Below are 16,788 nucleotides of genomic sequence, written 5' to 3'. Positions count from 1 at the left end.
GTATTTATAGATTGACCAACCAAATTGTGTGATGGAAAAACCTCATGAGACCACTTCTGGGCCTCTGTGGTGCCAGCTCAGGACTGATCCTTACTGTATGGTGTCTAGGGCGTGGCTTCTAAATACCCCAGTGGTGGAACTTAGCCTAGGATACCATGGTACAGTCTGATGATTTTTACTGTTGGGAGTGTTTCCAGGTATTCATCTGAGAGTTAACCTTTCTTCAGTTTTCTTCTTGTAGCCACTTTTACCTGGAGTAAGAAAATGTTTCTTTTTTTCCTTTTTATGAACATGAAATTAGAGGAACAATTATTTCAGGCCTTAGTTTACCACTGATCACCTGATCCATTAAAATGTAGTCTACTTTGGACCCTCATTGAGGATTTCTTTTCCTGATTTTTGCTAAATATACAAATAATTCAATAATAAAGGTAATAAAAATCACCCATGACTTCAAACCTGAAAACATCTGCTGATCCTTTTCCAGTCTTTGAGTATGTGTGTGTACGCTAATTTTTTCCTTAGGTACCTGAACAAATATCTACAGAATTTTATGTTCTGGTGCTTTTTCACATATTAGAGCAGACATTATTCATGTTTTAGACATATTCCATAATTAATTTTCAAAATGACTACATGTTATTCTATTTATTTAGCCTTTATTTATGTTAAAATTATTTCTAATTTTTTTGCCGTAGTAGACTTTAATGTGGTTACCATTTTCTTGCTGTATAGTTTTTCTTATTTTAAATTATTTATTAAGGATAAACTAGCAGAGTACACCCTAGGTCAAAGGGTGTGAGGAATTTTCCTTTCCAAAAAGTTGTTTTAATTTATACTGCCACCAGCAATGTTTATATAACTAGTTTTTCATCATTACTTCCCCTAAATTGTTTTCTTTTTTTTTTTTAATTTATTTATCTTCTGTCTCGGGTCTTAGTTGCATCATGCGGGATCTTGGTTGCTGTGCATAGACCCTCCGGTTGTGGCTTGTGGGCTTAGTTGCCCTGAGGCATGTGGGGTCTTAGTTTCCTGACCAGGGTTTGAACCCACCTCCCCTGCGTTGAAAGGCAGAACCACTGGACCACCAGGGAAGTCCCTACATTGGATGTTTTTTAAAAATTTAAACTAATTGGGTAGAAAATATTACTTTGTTTTGCTTAGCATTTCTTTATCAGGGTTAAACATTTTTCTGTGTTTATCAGTTGTATTCTGGTTTGTAAAAACTGTATGCATTTATCATTTCTTCATTTATCTACTGGGAATTTATTTTTATTACCAACTTATGTAAATTCCTTTTGTAGCCATTGATCTTCTTCATATTGAATGCAATGAAAATTTATTTTTGATGTATAAATTATATACTATGCAATTTATTTATATTAATATGTTAAAGTATTTAAAATGCAGAGTAATTCCCTTCAATTAGTATATAAGTCTTGCCCTTCTGAGAATGTCTTGTTTGTCCCTGTATTTCCTGGGCTTCTCACTGAGTCTGGCACAGAAGAGGCAATAAATGAATGAATGAAGAATATATTTGTGCAGAAGAGGGGTCTGTTTTAGATAGTCAGGTAGCTGTTTCTTTTCAGAAGTTTTTGGGCTGTGTTCTGCTTTTGTCTTTGTATGCATTGAAAAATTATTTATTTTTGGCTGTGCCGGGTCTTCATTGCTGCCTGGGCTTTTATCTAGTTGCAGAGACCAGGGGCTACTCTCTAGTTGGGGCGCCTGGGCTTCTCTTAGTTGCAGAGTGCAGGTTCTAGAGCAGGCAGCTTCATTAGCTACGGCACTGGGGCTCAGTAGTTGTGGCAATGGGCTTAGTTGCCCTGAGGCAAGTGGAATCTTCCTAGACCAGGGACTGAACCTGTGTTCCCTGCGTTGGCAGGGAGATTTTTAACCACTGGACCACCAGGGAAGTCCTAGAAAATTTTAATAGAATTTGTCCTGTAGCTTTAAGTCGTTTGTAAATAATGTGTGTATAGAAGGTGGAAGGGGGAGCTCATTCTATCAGTCTCTGACTTGGGCCTCATTCTTTGAATCAATAAACATTTCTTGGGTACCTAATACATACCAGGTACTGTACTAGGTTCTCGGACAGCATTATAGCAAGGCATCCATGTAAATAACTTGTAGTTGTTTATCTCATACTGACAAAATGTAATTTCAGCCATTGTAAATAAACTGGACATTTTGTCATGTTGACCGTACCTTGCTGGTACATCTTCCCAGTTTTGAATTCTGGTTGGAAAACTCTGCCTCAGAATGACATCCTCAGGCGCATGTCCGAGAGGGAGGCAGATTTGGCTCAGAATGAGGAAGAACCTTGTGTTAACTAAAATTGTGGTGTAATGGAATGTGTTGGCTATATTTGGCAAAGTAAATTTACTCTTACTGGAAATATTCAAGCAATGATTGGAAGACTGTGTTAGGGGCATGACATAAAAGTATCTTTCATTGGATGAATGGTAGTATCAGAAGATCTCTAAGGTAATGTCCATTGCTATAATCCTGTTATTGTTTTCAAAAGGCTAGGGATGTTGGATTCTCAACTATCTTTTCTAAATAACCTCTTGAAGTTCTATCATACTTTGATGAGTCTACTTAAAAATTTTTTTTAAATTTTGAAATAAACATAAAAAAGTGATAAAAAGAGTAGTGTTCCCATATATCCTTCATCTAGCTTCCTTTAATGTTAACATCTTATGTGACCATAGTGCAGTTATTGAAACCAGGAAGTCAACATTGATGTAATGCTATTAAATAATCTGTATACCTATTCCAGTCTTTTCCCCCCATTAATTCCTTTTTTGGTTCTTGGTTTGGGTATGTCTAATATTTTCTTAAAATTAGATTAAGCCTATGCATTTTTGGAAAAAGTGACAGTTTCCTTCTCAGTGTGTCATATCAGGGGATACATGATGCCAATATGTCTTATTAGTGGTGATGTTAACCTTGGTCACTTGGTTATTAATTAAAGTCACTGTTTTCCCCTTTGTAATTAGTGTCTTGTGAGAAGATACTTTGAGATGGTACATATTTCTTATACTTTTTTGCTCATTACTTTTAGCGTCCATTGATGGTTCTTTTTTTTAATGGTATGTAATAATTACTTTAAAAATTATGATAAAATACACATAACAAAGTTACCACCATTTTAAAGTATGCAGTTCAGTAGTGTAAAATATAGTCACGTTGTTAAACAGTATATATCTAGAGATTTTTCATCTTCCAAAACTGAAAATGTATACCCCTGCCTGCCATTGGCAACCACCTTTCCAGTTTTCTGTTTCTATGATTTTGACTGCTTTAATGCTACCTGTGGGGCTTCCCAGGTGTCGCTAGTGCTAAAGAACCTGCCTGCCAATACAAGAGACACAAGAGATGTGGGTTTGATCCCTGGGTTGGCCCTGGAGTAGGAAATGGCAACCCATTCCAGTATTCTTGCCTGGAAAATTCCATGGACGGAAGAGCCTGGCAGGCTACAGTCCAGGGGGTCACAAAAGAGTCAGACACTGAGTACAATGCTACGTATGAGTGGAATCATACAGTATTTGTCTTTTTGTTACTTATTTTGCTTGGCATTATGTCTTCAAAGTTCATTTGTGTTATAGCATGTGATAAGATTTTTTTTAAAGCTGTATAATATTCCATTGTATTTGTATATTACAGTTTCTTTATCCATTGTTCTGTCAGTGGGCATTTGGATTACTTCCACATCTTGGCTATTGTGAAAAATGCTTCAGTGAAGATAAGTGTGCAAATATCTTTTCAAGCTCCTGCTTTTAATTTTTTTTTTTTTTTATATTTAGCTAGAAGTGGTATTGCTGTATCATGTGATAATTCTATTTATGGTTCTTGACTGCAGTAGTCATTACTGTGGTGTTTGCTTGATGGTCATTTTCTAATTCCATCAATACCTACTCCATTTGTTGACTGGAATTCTCCTGTAACGATGAGCTGTCACTTCCTCTCCATTTATTTGTTTATTCAATTATTTTGTTTGTATCAGTATGAGCTAATGGATATTTATTCTGTGAGTTATAATCTATTCTCATTATTTATTTTGTCGATCAAATTGTCCCATGTTTGGCCGTTGAGAGCTTCTTCAAGTTCTTTTCTATATTCCTTCAGTTTTTGAACACTTCTGTATTTCTTGGGCACCACAAATGTTTCAGGTTCATGCTGTATTTAATTTGCTCTAGTCCTAGAGTCAACAGTTTCCCTGGGGAGCACTGGTTCCTTTTATTGGAGAAGAATATTAGGAATATTTAGAAATTAAGATCTGGGTGCTAAGTGTACATTAGCCAATGTTGAACTCTACTTAGGTTTTTGAAATCAGCTAGGGGAAAGAAGAGAATTCTGAATATATGTTTTACCCCTTAATGAACTTTACTTCTTTGAGCCTTAGAGTCCTTATTTCTAAAATGGGGAAAAAATAGTATCAACTTTGCAAGATTGCTGTGAGATAACAAAAGTAAAACAGCAAGCATACAGATGCTGGGCATATGGGAGATCTTTAGTAAATTGTAACTATGGTTTTTGTTGCTATTTATGTTCATGCTCCTTGGGTAAATTTTCTCCTCATCTTGTAAATGGAAACTTAAAAAAATTTTTTTTTGTCCTAAAACTACCTTAAGTTGCAGCCTCTCCCTGGGTCTTAGTTTCCTCATCTGTGAAAGGAATAGGTTGGACTTAGAAGATCTCTGAGATTCCTTCCAGCTCAAGTGTTGTTATTCTAAGTTACTCCTTAGTTCTTTAATTGCTTTTTCTCCAAGCTAAACAGCCTCAATTCGTTTTAACCTTTCCACTAGGACCTTTTATTCATCTCTTTGATCATTCCTGTGGTTCTTTTCTGGACCTTCTCCAGATTGTCCTTCTATTTAAAAAAAAAAAAAAAAAATCCCACCTAGTTTTTATTGAGTGCTGACTCCACCATGCCCGGAATGGTGTTGAGCAGTGGGACAGAAAATAAAATAAGTATAAGATATACTGTGCCCTGGTGGAGCTTATAGTTTTGCTAAAAGGACCAGATATTCAAGAATTGCTGAGTCTTTCTCTCCTTTTCCCTTTTTCCCTCCTTCCCTCCATTCATTCCTTCCTTCTTTCCCTCCTCTCTTTCTCTATTTCTTTCAGATCAGGAAGGTCTTTTCATTTTTAGAAACTTTTTGGAAGCAAAAAAGAAGAGTGAAATTTTAGCATTTCACTTAATGAGGGGCTGCTTGCATAAGAGTTTGCCATTGGATTTGTCTGGAACAGGTTTTCATATTTGTTTTATGCATCGAAGTTTACCCATCTCTTTTACATAGATTATTTTATTTGGTTCTAAAACAAACATATGAGATAGGCAGAGCTGGAGCTTCTAACCCTGTTTTTTTATCTTCCACTACCCCATGCTTCTCACCTTTGTCTTTTCACTCACCTTTTCTATGCTGCTGTCATCTTAAGGCTTATCCATGATCTCTTTTCTGATGACTGCAGATCTTTTTGATCTCTAAATTTCTATTTTTTATTGAAGTATAATAAAAATACAAAAAGGCATAAGTCATAAGTATGTGACTCAATGAATTATCCCCAAGTGAACGTAACCAGCTCCCACATCAAGAAATAGAACCCCAGAAGTTCCTTGATCCCCTTCTAGTCTCTATCCCTAACCAAAGTTAAGCAATTTTCTCTTTGAACACCAGAGTAGTTTTGCCTTTCAAACATACGGTATGTACTCTCTTTTGTTTGTCTGCTTTCATTCAACTTTGTTTTAGAAATTCATCTATGTCACTCTGTGTTGTAGTAGTTTATTCATTCTCATTGTTGTAGAGTATTTTGTTGTCTGACTGTACAATTAATTTTTCCACTTATGTATTGATGGATATTTAGATTGTTTCTAGTTGGGCTTTTATAAATAGGGCTCTTTTGAGCATTCTTGTGTACGTTTTTGTGAGCATATATACCCATTTCTATTGGGGTATATACTTAGAATTGGAATTGTTGAATCTTACAGAATGTGTATACATTCAGCTTCATGCTGCTACTGCTAAGTCACTTCAGTCGTGTCCGACTCTGTGCGACCCTATAGACGGCAGCCCACCAGGCTCCCCCGTCCCTGGGATTCTCCAGGAAAGAACACTGGAGTGGGTTGCCATTTCCTTCTCCAATGCATGAAAGGGAAAAGTGAAAGTGAAGTCGCTCAGTCGTGTCCGACTCTTCGAGACCCCATGGTCTGCAGCCTACCAGGCTCCTCCGTCCATGGGATTTTCCAGGCAAGAGTGCTGGAGTGGGGTGCCATTGCCTTCTCCATCAGCTTCATAGATACTGCTAAATAATTTTTCAAAGTGATTGTATCATTTTATACTCCCATCAGCAGAGTATGAGAGTTCTAGTTGCTCTATATCCTTTCTGATGCTTTGCGTGTGTGTGTGTGTGTGTGTGTTTGGTGGGTGGTCTTTAAACATTTTAAAATACGAAAGTAAAGTGAATTTTCTTTCTCTTCTCCACAAGGTTATGAGCTCCATAGGGATTGTTTTATCTTAAAACCTGGCACAAAGGCTGGCATATTATGGGTATTTAATAAAAGTTGGAGGAAACATGTGTGCATGATATGTGTGTAGATAAGAAGAAGAAGGATGTATAATAAGGGCTTCCCTGGTGGTTCAGTAGATAAAAATCTGCCTCCCAATGCAGAGGATGCAGGTTTGATCCCTTTCATCCCTGGTAGGGGAAGATCCCACAATGCCGAGGGGCAGCTATGCTCATGTGCCCCAACTACAGAACCCACAGGCTTGGAGCCTGTGCTTCGAAACAAGAGAAGCCACAGCTATGAGAAGCCTGTGTACTGCAACAAAGAGTAGACCCTGTGCAGCAAGGAAGACCCAGTGTAGCTAAAACATAAAATAAATACATTTATGAAGAAGCATATAATAAGAAGTAACCTTACAAGTGGCTAGGTTTGTTCATTCAACAAATATTTAAGTGTTTGCTGTGTATAATGCACTGTACTTGATTCTGGTAATACAGCTAGTTCCTACCCTCATGGATGTTTTTGGTGGTGGTGATAGAAAATAAATATGTGTGTAATAAAAATATACTTGTACATTGTAATGAGTACTGTGAATGAAATGAACTGGCTACTGCTATGATAGAGAATCATGGGATGACAAAAAAACTGTTTTAGATACAACAGTCAGAGAAGGCCTCTTTGAAAAAGTGACAGTGAGTATTTTGGGGTATTTTCTCTCTCTTTTTTTCTTTACAAAAAGTTATTTGATATCTTTTTGGTTTAAACAGAGGAAAAATTAATGTTTTTAAAGGTCAAGGGAATCTTTTTTAGGGGGCAAGGGCAAGAATGGGTAGTACAAAAAAGTAAATGTATGTGTTTATAGGTATGTTTAGGTGTGGGGAAACTAGATGTTTTCTGGGGAAGAAAAAGATCATGTCATTTAATATAACGTGCCCCAAAGCACAGCTTGTTGAGACTGTTGGTTGTGTTCCTTGAACCTGTTTAAGTGTTTCATGTTCCAGTGGGCCATTACATTGATGTATGAGATACAATAGGCGTTGTTCTGTGTTTAGTGTTACACAGCCTTCTTGATACCTATGAATTTAAGTGTAAGTCCTTGGCACTGACCAGAAGAATCCTGACTAATCTTTTAATATTCTTGTTTGGAAAGAAAAGTAAATAGTAACTCTCCACATTTAGAAATTCCATTTTTTCCTTCATTAGTATTAAAGGAAAAATCATTTTCATTTCAGTGTGTCCCTTCTCTTGGAATAAAACAGAAAGGAATCCTCCTGCTACTCCTTCCCCACCACTTTATATTGTAAAGAAAATATAATAGTACTGAGAGTATGGAAACTAGGTTCCTAAACTCTTGCATATTCTACCAGCATAGTGAAATAATTCATTTCTGTGTATTCCATTTTATTTTATTTTTTTTAATTTTATTTTATTTTTAAACTTTACAATATTGTATTAGTTTTGCCAAATATCGAAATGAATCCGCCACAGGTATACCCACGTTCCCCATCGTGAACCCTCCTCCCACCTCCCTCCCCTACCCTCCCTCTGGGTCGTCCCAGTGCACCAGCCCCAAGCATCCAGGACCGTGCATCGAACCTGGACTGGTGACTCGTTTCATACATGATATTATACATGTTTCAATGCTATTCTCCCAAATCTCCCCACCCTCTCCCTCTCCCACAGAGTCCATAAGACTGATCTATACATCGGTGTCTCTTTTGCTGTCTCGTACACAGGGTTATTGTTACCATCTTTCTAAATTCCATATATATGCGTTAGTATACTGTATTGGTATTTTTCTTTCTGGCTTACTTCACTCTGTATAATAGGTTCCAGTTTTAGACTTGCACGTATGCATTTGTGTATCTACCTATAATTTTATGCATAAATGTGTTTTCATGTTGCTAAATAATAATCTCTTGTAAACTGTGGATTTTAGGTGATAATGTTGTATCAGTGTAGGTTCATCCATTGTAACAAATGTACCACTGTATTGAGGGATGTTGATAGTGGCAGATATTGTAAATGTGTGGGAAGGGGTATGTGGGAGCTGTCTGTACTTTGGTGGGAGCCTAAAACTGCCTTTAGAAATAAAGCCTAGTAAAAATCTGATAATTTGATTTCCCATTGAGTGACTGAACCTTAATTTAGTTAACCACCTCATTTCTCATTGGACTTATTCCCCAGTTTTCACTCTTGTGAATAATGGTAGGAGGAGGATTGTTTGCATATTATTTTTTCCATAGGAATTTATTTTCAAAATTATATTTATTGGTCTTGATTATAACATTACCAATATTGGTAGGATTATGGTGAGGATTCCATAAGGCACTTATATACAAGGCACATTCATTGTAAGGCACTTACATAGTGCCTGGCACATAATAGTTGTAGATAATGGCTTCCCTGATAGCTCAGTTGGTAAAGGATCCGCCTGCAATGCAGGAGACCCTGGTTCGATTCCTGGGTTGGGAATTCCTGCTGGAGAAGGGATAGGCTACCCGCTCGTGTCTTCTTGGGCTTCCCTTCTGGCTCAGCTGGTAAAGAATCCACCTCCAATGCAGGAGACCTGGGTTCAATCCCTGGGTTTGGGAAGATCCCCTGGAGAAGGGAAAGGCCTCTCGAGTATTCTGGCCTGGAAAATTCCATGGCCTGTATAGGCTGTGGAGTCACCAAGAGTCAGACAGGACTGAGCGACTTTCACTTTCAGTGGCTGTTATATTGGCAAAGTGCTTTCAAATGCAGTACAAATGTAGAAGGAAGACAATTCTGATCTGCACAACAGTGATGTTGACAATGATGATGAAAACTTCTACTACTTATTGTGTACATATTTTGTGAAGGAGAAGGCAATGGCACCCCACTCCAGTACTCTTGTCTGGAAAATCCCATGGATGGAGGAGTCTGGTAGCCTGCAGTCCATGGGGTTGCTAAGAGTCGGATACGACTGAGCGACTTCGCTTTCACTTTTCCCTTTCATGCATTGGAGAAGGAAATGGCAACCCACTCCAGTGTTCTTTCCTGGAGAATCCCAGGGACGGGGGAGCCTGGTGGGCTGCCGTCTATAGGGTCGCACAGAGTCGGACACGACTTAAGTGACTTAGCATAGCATAGCATAGCATTTTGTGAAAGGTATTTTATATTCTTTAATTTATTCAGGTATTCATCAGATGTTTGTTGAGTATGTACCAGATAACCATTAGGAACTGGGTTAAGGAAGGTTGGAAAGATTCTATATTTTTTACTTTGAAGTATCTCTGCTCACAATAACCTTCTAAGTGTGTGCTCAGTGTTGCTTACATCTGGTTTTTTTTTGTCCCCTCATATCTCCCGGGACTCCAGATGAGCCAGGCCCTAGCATGTGGTGGATCAGTACAAATTCCTGGAGTAGACATTGAGCTGAGGAGGAAGTATCATACCACAAGTAAGGTGAGACTTAATGAGTTCTTTCTATGTCTGTGGCATGCTTTCACACAAGTATTCTTATTTGAAATTCAGCAAAATTGTTACCTGGATGAGACAAGAAATTTTATTGAATGCAGATGATGAAGTTTAGGGAAGTAAAGTAACTTGCCTAGGGTCACAAGGATGGGAGGAGACAGACCACCTGAATATTGGAACCTAAGGCTTCTGATCCCATGTCTTGTATTTCTTCCATTATACTCTCTAGCTTAAAAAGCACTTTAGAGGAAAAGTCATAGGTTTTTTTGTTTTTTTTTTTTAATAAAGTAATATTTAACTTCTGGACAATTTCTTATTAGTTAGATAGCCTGGCTTCATTTAGAGAGGCTTAGCATTAGAAAGGTTTTCCATGGAGTTTTTCTGTGAACTACAAAATGTATCTATCAGATCAGATCAGTCGCTCAGTTGTGTCCGACTCTTTGCGACCCCATGAATCGCAGCACACCAGGCCTCCCTGTCCATCACCAACTCCTGGAGTTCACTCAGACTCACGTCCATCGAGTCAGTGATGCCATCCAGCCATCTCATCCTCTGTCGTCCCCTTCTCCTCCTGCCCCCAATCCCTCCCAGCATCAGAGTCTTCTCCAGTGAGTCAACTCTTCGCACGAGGTGGCCAAAGTACTGGAGTTTCAGCTTTAGCATCATTCCTTCCAAAGAAATCCCAGGGCTGATCTCCTTCAGAATGGATTGGTTGGATCTCCTTGCAGTCCAAGGGACTCTCAAGAGTCTTCTCCAACACCACAGTTCAAAAACATCAATTCTTCGGTGCTCAGCCTTCTTCACAGTCCAACTCTCACATCCATACATGACCACAGGAAAAACCATAGCCTTGACTAGACAAATGTATCTATAGTCTTTAATAAAATTTGTTATACTAAAAATACAGGAATTTAAAAACATGTTTTCAGTGCTTGCTTTGGTTGATTATGTCTATGATTTTGTCTGCTTTCAGATAATATTTTTCTTTCCTTTTCCTATAATGTCAATAAACAGAACATTCCTCTTCTCAGAATTGTTCCTTGGGAGTTGGGGGGCGGTCAAGATTCCTTTTTTAAAATACTCTTTTCTATAGAACTTAAATGGGGTGGGTATGTTTGCTTTGGAATTTGGAGGACATCGATTAGGATTCCAGATATGTTTGTACTGAGTGAAGAAGTACCCAGAAAAATGAGAATTAAAAATTCTGGGTGAAAAAAAGCTAACCAATAAAAATTCTCCTTAGACCTAACGAGAAATAAAAGCATTCTTTTAAGAAATTTTTTTTGCAACTGATTTTTGATTTCTTCTTTTTTATTAAATAGCTTTCTTCTACCAAGGATTCACCACAGCCTGTTGAGGAGAAGGTTGGTGCTTTCACAAAGATAATAGAAGCCATGGGATTCACAGGACCTCTGAAATACAGTAAATGGGTAAAGTCTAAGTTTTTCTCATTTTTCTTTTTGAGCTTTATGCTTTCTTCTCCTTGCAGAAGATTTTTTTTTTTTAAAGCTTCTGCTTTGCTTTTTGTGAAATGAATGTATTATTTTGAGAGCTTTAAAACATGTTGTATCCCCTTGTCTCCCATTCTAAGTCAGGTCTATACAGCATGTAGGGCTGAAAGACTGCCTCTACTCCCTTAACTTGATTCCTTAGAAGTATCTCAGTAGCAGGCAATCGAATAAGACTGGTCTTTCCAGATCTTTGCCATGTGAATGCCATATAGATAAGTTCTAAGAAGTTAGATGGGCCAAATGTTCTGATGGGCAGTGTTCTTAAGGAAACATTACTTTCTATGATTCATAAGTGATTTTCTGTATGTCATGGTAGTGATTTTCTTTAAAATTTTGTTAATGAGCATTTTTTAAATTCTGTGATTTATTATAATTCATATTATGGAGGGCTGTCTGCTGTGTCATTGCTCATGAGATCTTGGCCTCGCACAGTATCTGTTATATAGTACTTGCTATAAATGAGTGAATGTCCTCTTTGCATCAGGTGCTGCTGCCTCTGGACTTTTATAGAAATGCTCTAACCAATTAAAGTAATAAAATACAAATCACTGGATTTTTCTCAGCCCAGTTATCTTCTAGTACTACTGTTTCTTTCTACTGCTGCTGCTGCTAAGTCGCTTCAGTTGTGTCCGACTCTGTGCGACCCCATAGACGGCAGCCCAGCAGGGCTCCCCGTCCCTGGGATTCTCCAGGCAAGAACACTGGAGTGGGCTGCCATTTCCTTCTCCAATGCATGAAAGTGGAAAGTGAAAGAAAGTGAAGTCGCTCAGTCGTGTCTGACTCTAGCGACCCCATGGACTGCAGCCTACCAGGCTCCTCCGTCCATGGGATTTTCCAGGCAAAAGTGCTGGAGTGGGGTGCCATTGCCTTCTCCATTTCTTTCTACAGTTATGGCAAAAGTACCTTTTAATACTTTTCAAGGTTGCTAGAATGTTGGATGAGCCTGATCAGTCATAAGTTATAGTCATAAGTCATAATCAAAGCAAACCAATACAAAGCAGTAGAGAAGACTTTTCTAGAAAACACCATAGCTTTCCTCAGAATGACTAAATTATTTCACTTACACCATTTTAACAAGTTGTAGTCAAATTATTATAGAACTTCAATTTTATTGTGGACTCTACTTTTAGTTTTCTCTTAAAACATCTGGCTGTCTTCCTAACAGTTCTAACTGCAACACATACAGGCTTTTTTCTATACCCTCCCTTTTACATAAATTAAACAGTGATTCTACCAGCATTTTGTCTATAATGGGCTTTGAAAAGTATAGAAGATAAGACACATATACTCGGTTATAATAATGTTCTTGAGACCCTAAGGTTATGAAGTGCCTTCTTAATCATTAATGAAATACTATTTATGCTCTTTAAAGTTATCTCTTTTTACATCATAATTCCTTGACAAATGATAGTCATTGGTATATTTGGTAATATTAAGCAGGATCTTTTCTTCTATTAAAAAAAAGATTTGCAATCCTAGCATTTGGATTTAAAAGCTTAAGTGTTTTGTTTGAAAGTAAGAAATTAAAAGGGAAATAAGAGCAGAAAGAAAAAAAGAGAAGAGAAAAAAATTGACTGTTTTATTAATTTCTTGATGGTTGAGTTCCACTTGGTTGCTTCCATATGCTTTGTCTCGTCTGTATTTTTATGATTCCAGAGGGAAAGTTGGCTACCATTTGGAGGATTACTAAATCATCAGGAAAATTTCTTCACTGTTTTAGTTTAAGTTAGTCTCTAATTTTTCTTGGTTCCCTTGTGACCTCAACTAAGTCTCTAATTGCATTTAAAAAATCTTTTGTGATGTGGCAGCATCTGTTGCCATATAACCTTCATTTTTGTGACATCAAAACATCAAAGTATGACATTCTAGTATAATTTGGGTGGGAAAATGTAGGTACAGCTTTCCATTTTGAAAGAGCCTTTTTCAGCAAATGTTGACTCAGAAGTCTGTGGCAGACACTTGTATTGGGGTTGCACTGGCAAGAATCTTTGAATTTTGTCTTTTCACATGTCTTTCATTAGGGAGTAAAATGTCTGCTTGTCTCTCCACATCAGCATTGTCAGCCATCTTTCCTCCGTCTTTTTATGTAATGTTTTCGAGTGTGGTTCCATTTTTTTTCTAGATGCGTATTCAGGAATTTAAATGTAGCTTTTCCTTACCTATTTGACTATCGCGAAATAACCATTTTTTTTCATTATCTTTATGGAACAGTATCAGGTTAAGATAAAGATAACATTTAACAGATTTAGCCACATGTCATTGAATAGGCAGTTTTCAGATTAGCATTAAGCCAAAAGTTATTCCTGTTCTGAAGGACACTGACAAACTGGAATGCATTCAGAAATGGGCAGTGAGCCTTGTGAAGCCTTCAGAAACTTGAATGAAGAGTGGTTGAAGGAAATAGGGATGCTTTCCCTGGAAAGAGGAGACTAATGGTTCTTCTCAGATATTTGAGGAAGAAATGTAAAAAAAAAAGGAGAGGGACTTCCCTTGTGGTCCAGTGGTTGGGACTCTCTGCTCCCAGTGCAGGGCGCCTGGGTTCAGTCCCTGGTCAGGGAACTGGATCCCACATGGCATGACTAGGAACTCAAGTGTCACAACTGAAGATCCCGTTTGCCATAGCTAGGATCCGGTGCAGCCAGATACATAAATGCTGCTGCTGCTAACTCACTTCAGTCGTGTCCGACTCTGTGCGACCCCATAGACGGCAGCCCACCAGGCTCCCCCGTCCCTGGGATTCTCTAGGCAAGAACACTGGAGTGGGTTTCCATTTCCTTCTCCAGTGCAAGAAAGTGAAAAGTGAAAGTGAAGTCGCTCAGTCGTGTCTGACTCTTTTCGACCCCATGGACTGCAGCCTACCAGGCTCCTCTGTCCATGGGATTTTCCAAGAGTACTGGTGTGGGTTGCCATTGCCTTCTCCTAAATACATAAATAAATATACTAAAAAAAAAAGGAGAGACTTACTCTGAGGTGTTCCAGCGTGCAGATCATGTTTAATGAATGTTACATGAAGCAGATTTATGTTCAGTATAACAAAAATCTAACAAGAATTGTCCTCCAGTGGACTAGGTAGCCTCACAAGGTCATTGGGCTTGTTTGAACAGGGGCCCAGATAGTTGACCATGAATCAAGAATGCTGGAGAAGGAATTCCAGTACAGAAGAGAAAGTTCAAATGACTTCAAAGCCCCTTCCAACTCACATAGCTGTGAGTGCAAGCCTTTTACTAGATTGGTTTTTCATCTTGTAGGATGGTACAAACGGCATCAGTTATTGGGAAAGCTGATTTTCATTTCCCAAAACTGTCTTAGGTGCTTGTGTTTTAGTCAATTAGACTGATGGAGTCTTCCAAAGTTAGAATGAAATAAACATGAAGTCATCCGAGGACCAGAACAATTTGTATTGACTGGATGGAAATTTAGTCCACCTACTTCCTTAACTTATATTAACACATGAGTCTTGAAGAGGTTCTTTCCCCGAGTTGTTATTTCCAGTCCCTGTGTGATGGTCTTAAGGGACTTGCTTTAGAGATTTGTCCAGGAAAATGGCTCACCCAAGTATAAAGGCTTGGCTTTGCTGCAGGAAAAGTGAGGAACTATAAAATGCTCCTCATTGCCACAGTATGAGCACTGTATAAATACACTGGCCAATCTGGTGAGGTCTTCATTATTTGTAATGAATGCTTGCTTCATGAACGTGTGGTGGGGAAAAACCTCTTTCTCAAGGAATGATGTGGGGCCTTGCAGGCAAGTGTGCCTTTCCTTAGGCAAAGTCATTAATTATGAACCAGAAGACTGTATATAAGAATTGAAAGGAAACTGCAGATTTAAAAAAAATTTTGACATAGGCCATTAGGAATTTTACTTGAAATTATAACTGTGTTGGGACTTCCCTGGGCACCCATCCACTGGTTAAGACTCTTTGCTCCCAATGCAGGGGGCGTATGCCACAAGGTGAGGCCTAAAATAAAAAAGAAAAATTTTTAAAGTGTCATGATAGTTAAACTAGGCCTTAAGTTCCATGAAAGGAGTTTTTAACTGCTTTGTTTATTGCTGTATTTCCTAGTGTCCAAATTAGTGTTAGGCACTGAATTAGGCGCTCAATAAATTATTTGTTGACTGAAATGAAGAGCCTACAGATGTCCTAAACACTCTGTTTCAAGGATAATAATAGGCCTGTCAAGGCCAAGTCATTTGGATAATGGTATCATTAGGATATCATTAGTTTGGCAATGGTACAGACCAGTGCTTCTATATAAAATACTCCCCCAACCTGTAGGTGTTAAAAAGTGAAACATGCTGCTTTTTTAGGTTGCTGATATGGTGAATTACACTGATTTGTGAATGTCGAATTAACTTGAAATTCCTGGGATAAATTCCAGTTGATCATATGTTCTCTTTTAAAAATACTGATGGATTTGATTTGTTAGTATTTTGTTAAGGAGTTTTGGATCTGTGTTCATGAAGACTATGGTTTTACTGTTTTGTTTTCTTCTGATATCTTAGGGTTTTTTGTTTGTTTGTTTTTTGATGTCTTTGGTTTTGATACCAGGGTAATGTTGGATCATAGAATGAGCTGGGATGTATTCCTTGCTTTTTTCCTGCAAGAGTTTATGTAGATTTGACATCATTTCTTTAGATATTTGATAGAATTCTCTAGTGATGCCCTCAAGCCTGGAGCTTTCTGGGAAGATTTTTAACAACAAATCCAGTTTTTAAAATAGAGGTAGGAAGACTTCCCTGGTGGTCCAGTGGTTAAGACTCCATGCTTCCACTGCAAGGAGCTCGGGGTTCCCTGTTGGGGAAATAAGATCTCGCATGCTACATGTAGTGGCTAAAAAACAGAGATACGACTATTCATGTTATTTATTTATTCTTGTGAACTTTGGTAGCTTGTATCTTTCAGTGAGTTTGTCCACTTCATCTAAAATAATGACGTTTATTTACTTAAAGTTGTTCATAATATTATCCTATTACCATCTTTAGGATATATAGTGATGTTCCCTCTATTCTCTGATTTCCGATACTGGTAACTCATGTCTTCTCTGTTTTTTCTTTCTTTTATTTTTAGAAAAATATGTATTTATCTATTTATTGGGTCTTAGTTGCAGCACAAGGGATCTCTGATCTTAGCTGCAGCATGCAAGATCTTCTAGTCGCAGCAGGCAAACTCTTAGTTGCGGATGAGGGATCTAGTGCCCTGTTAGGGATTGAACCCAGGTCCCCTGCATTGGGAGCTCAGAGTCTTAACTACTAGACCATCAGGGAAGTCCCTGTTTTTTCTTTTTATTCCTTGTCAATTTTATTGATGTTTTCAAAGAATCAGCTTTG

General features: G+C 38.0%; 1 protein-coding gene across 2 annotated transcripts in view; it reads left to right on the top strand.

Moving 5' to 3' along the window:
- LOC133259644 (ubiquinol-cytochrome c reductase complex assembly factor 1) overlaps positions 1-16,788 on the top strand; it is a 94,368-nt gene that overhangs the window by 12,876 nt on the left and 64,704 nt on the right. Inside the window, exons 3-4 of one of the 2 annotated variants that reach the window (XM_061437376.1) lie at positions 9,851-9,937; positions 11,272-11,379. In XM_061437376.1, the coding sequence (XP_061293360.1) occupies positions 9,851-9,937; positions 11,272-11,379 (195 nt within the window). The remainder of the gene's footprint in view (positions 1-9,850; positions 9,938-11,271; positions 11,380-16,788) is intronic. The other variant, XM_061437377.1, reaches the window with a different exon arrangement.

The sequence above is a fragment of the Bos javanicus genome, chromosome 13 (genome assembly GCF_032452875.1).
Source record: "Bos javanicus breed banteng chromosome 13, ARS-OSU_banteng_1.0, whole genome shotgun sequence".
NCBI lineage: Eukaryota > Metazoa > Chordata > Mammalia > Artiodactyla > Bovidae > Bos > Bos javanicus.
Note: the sequence above shows the minus strand (reverse complement) of the source record. Positions and strands in the feature narration are given on the sequence as shown.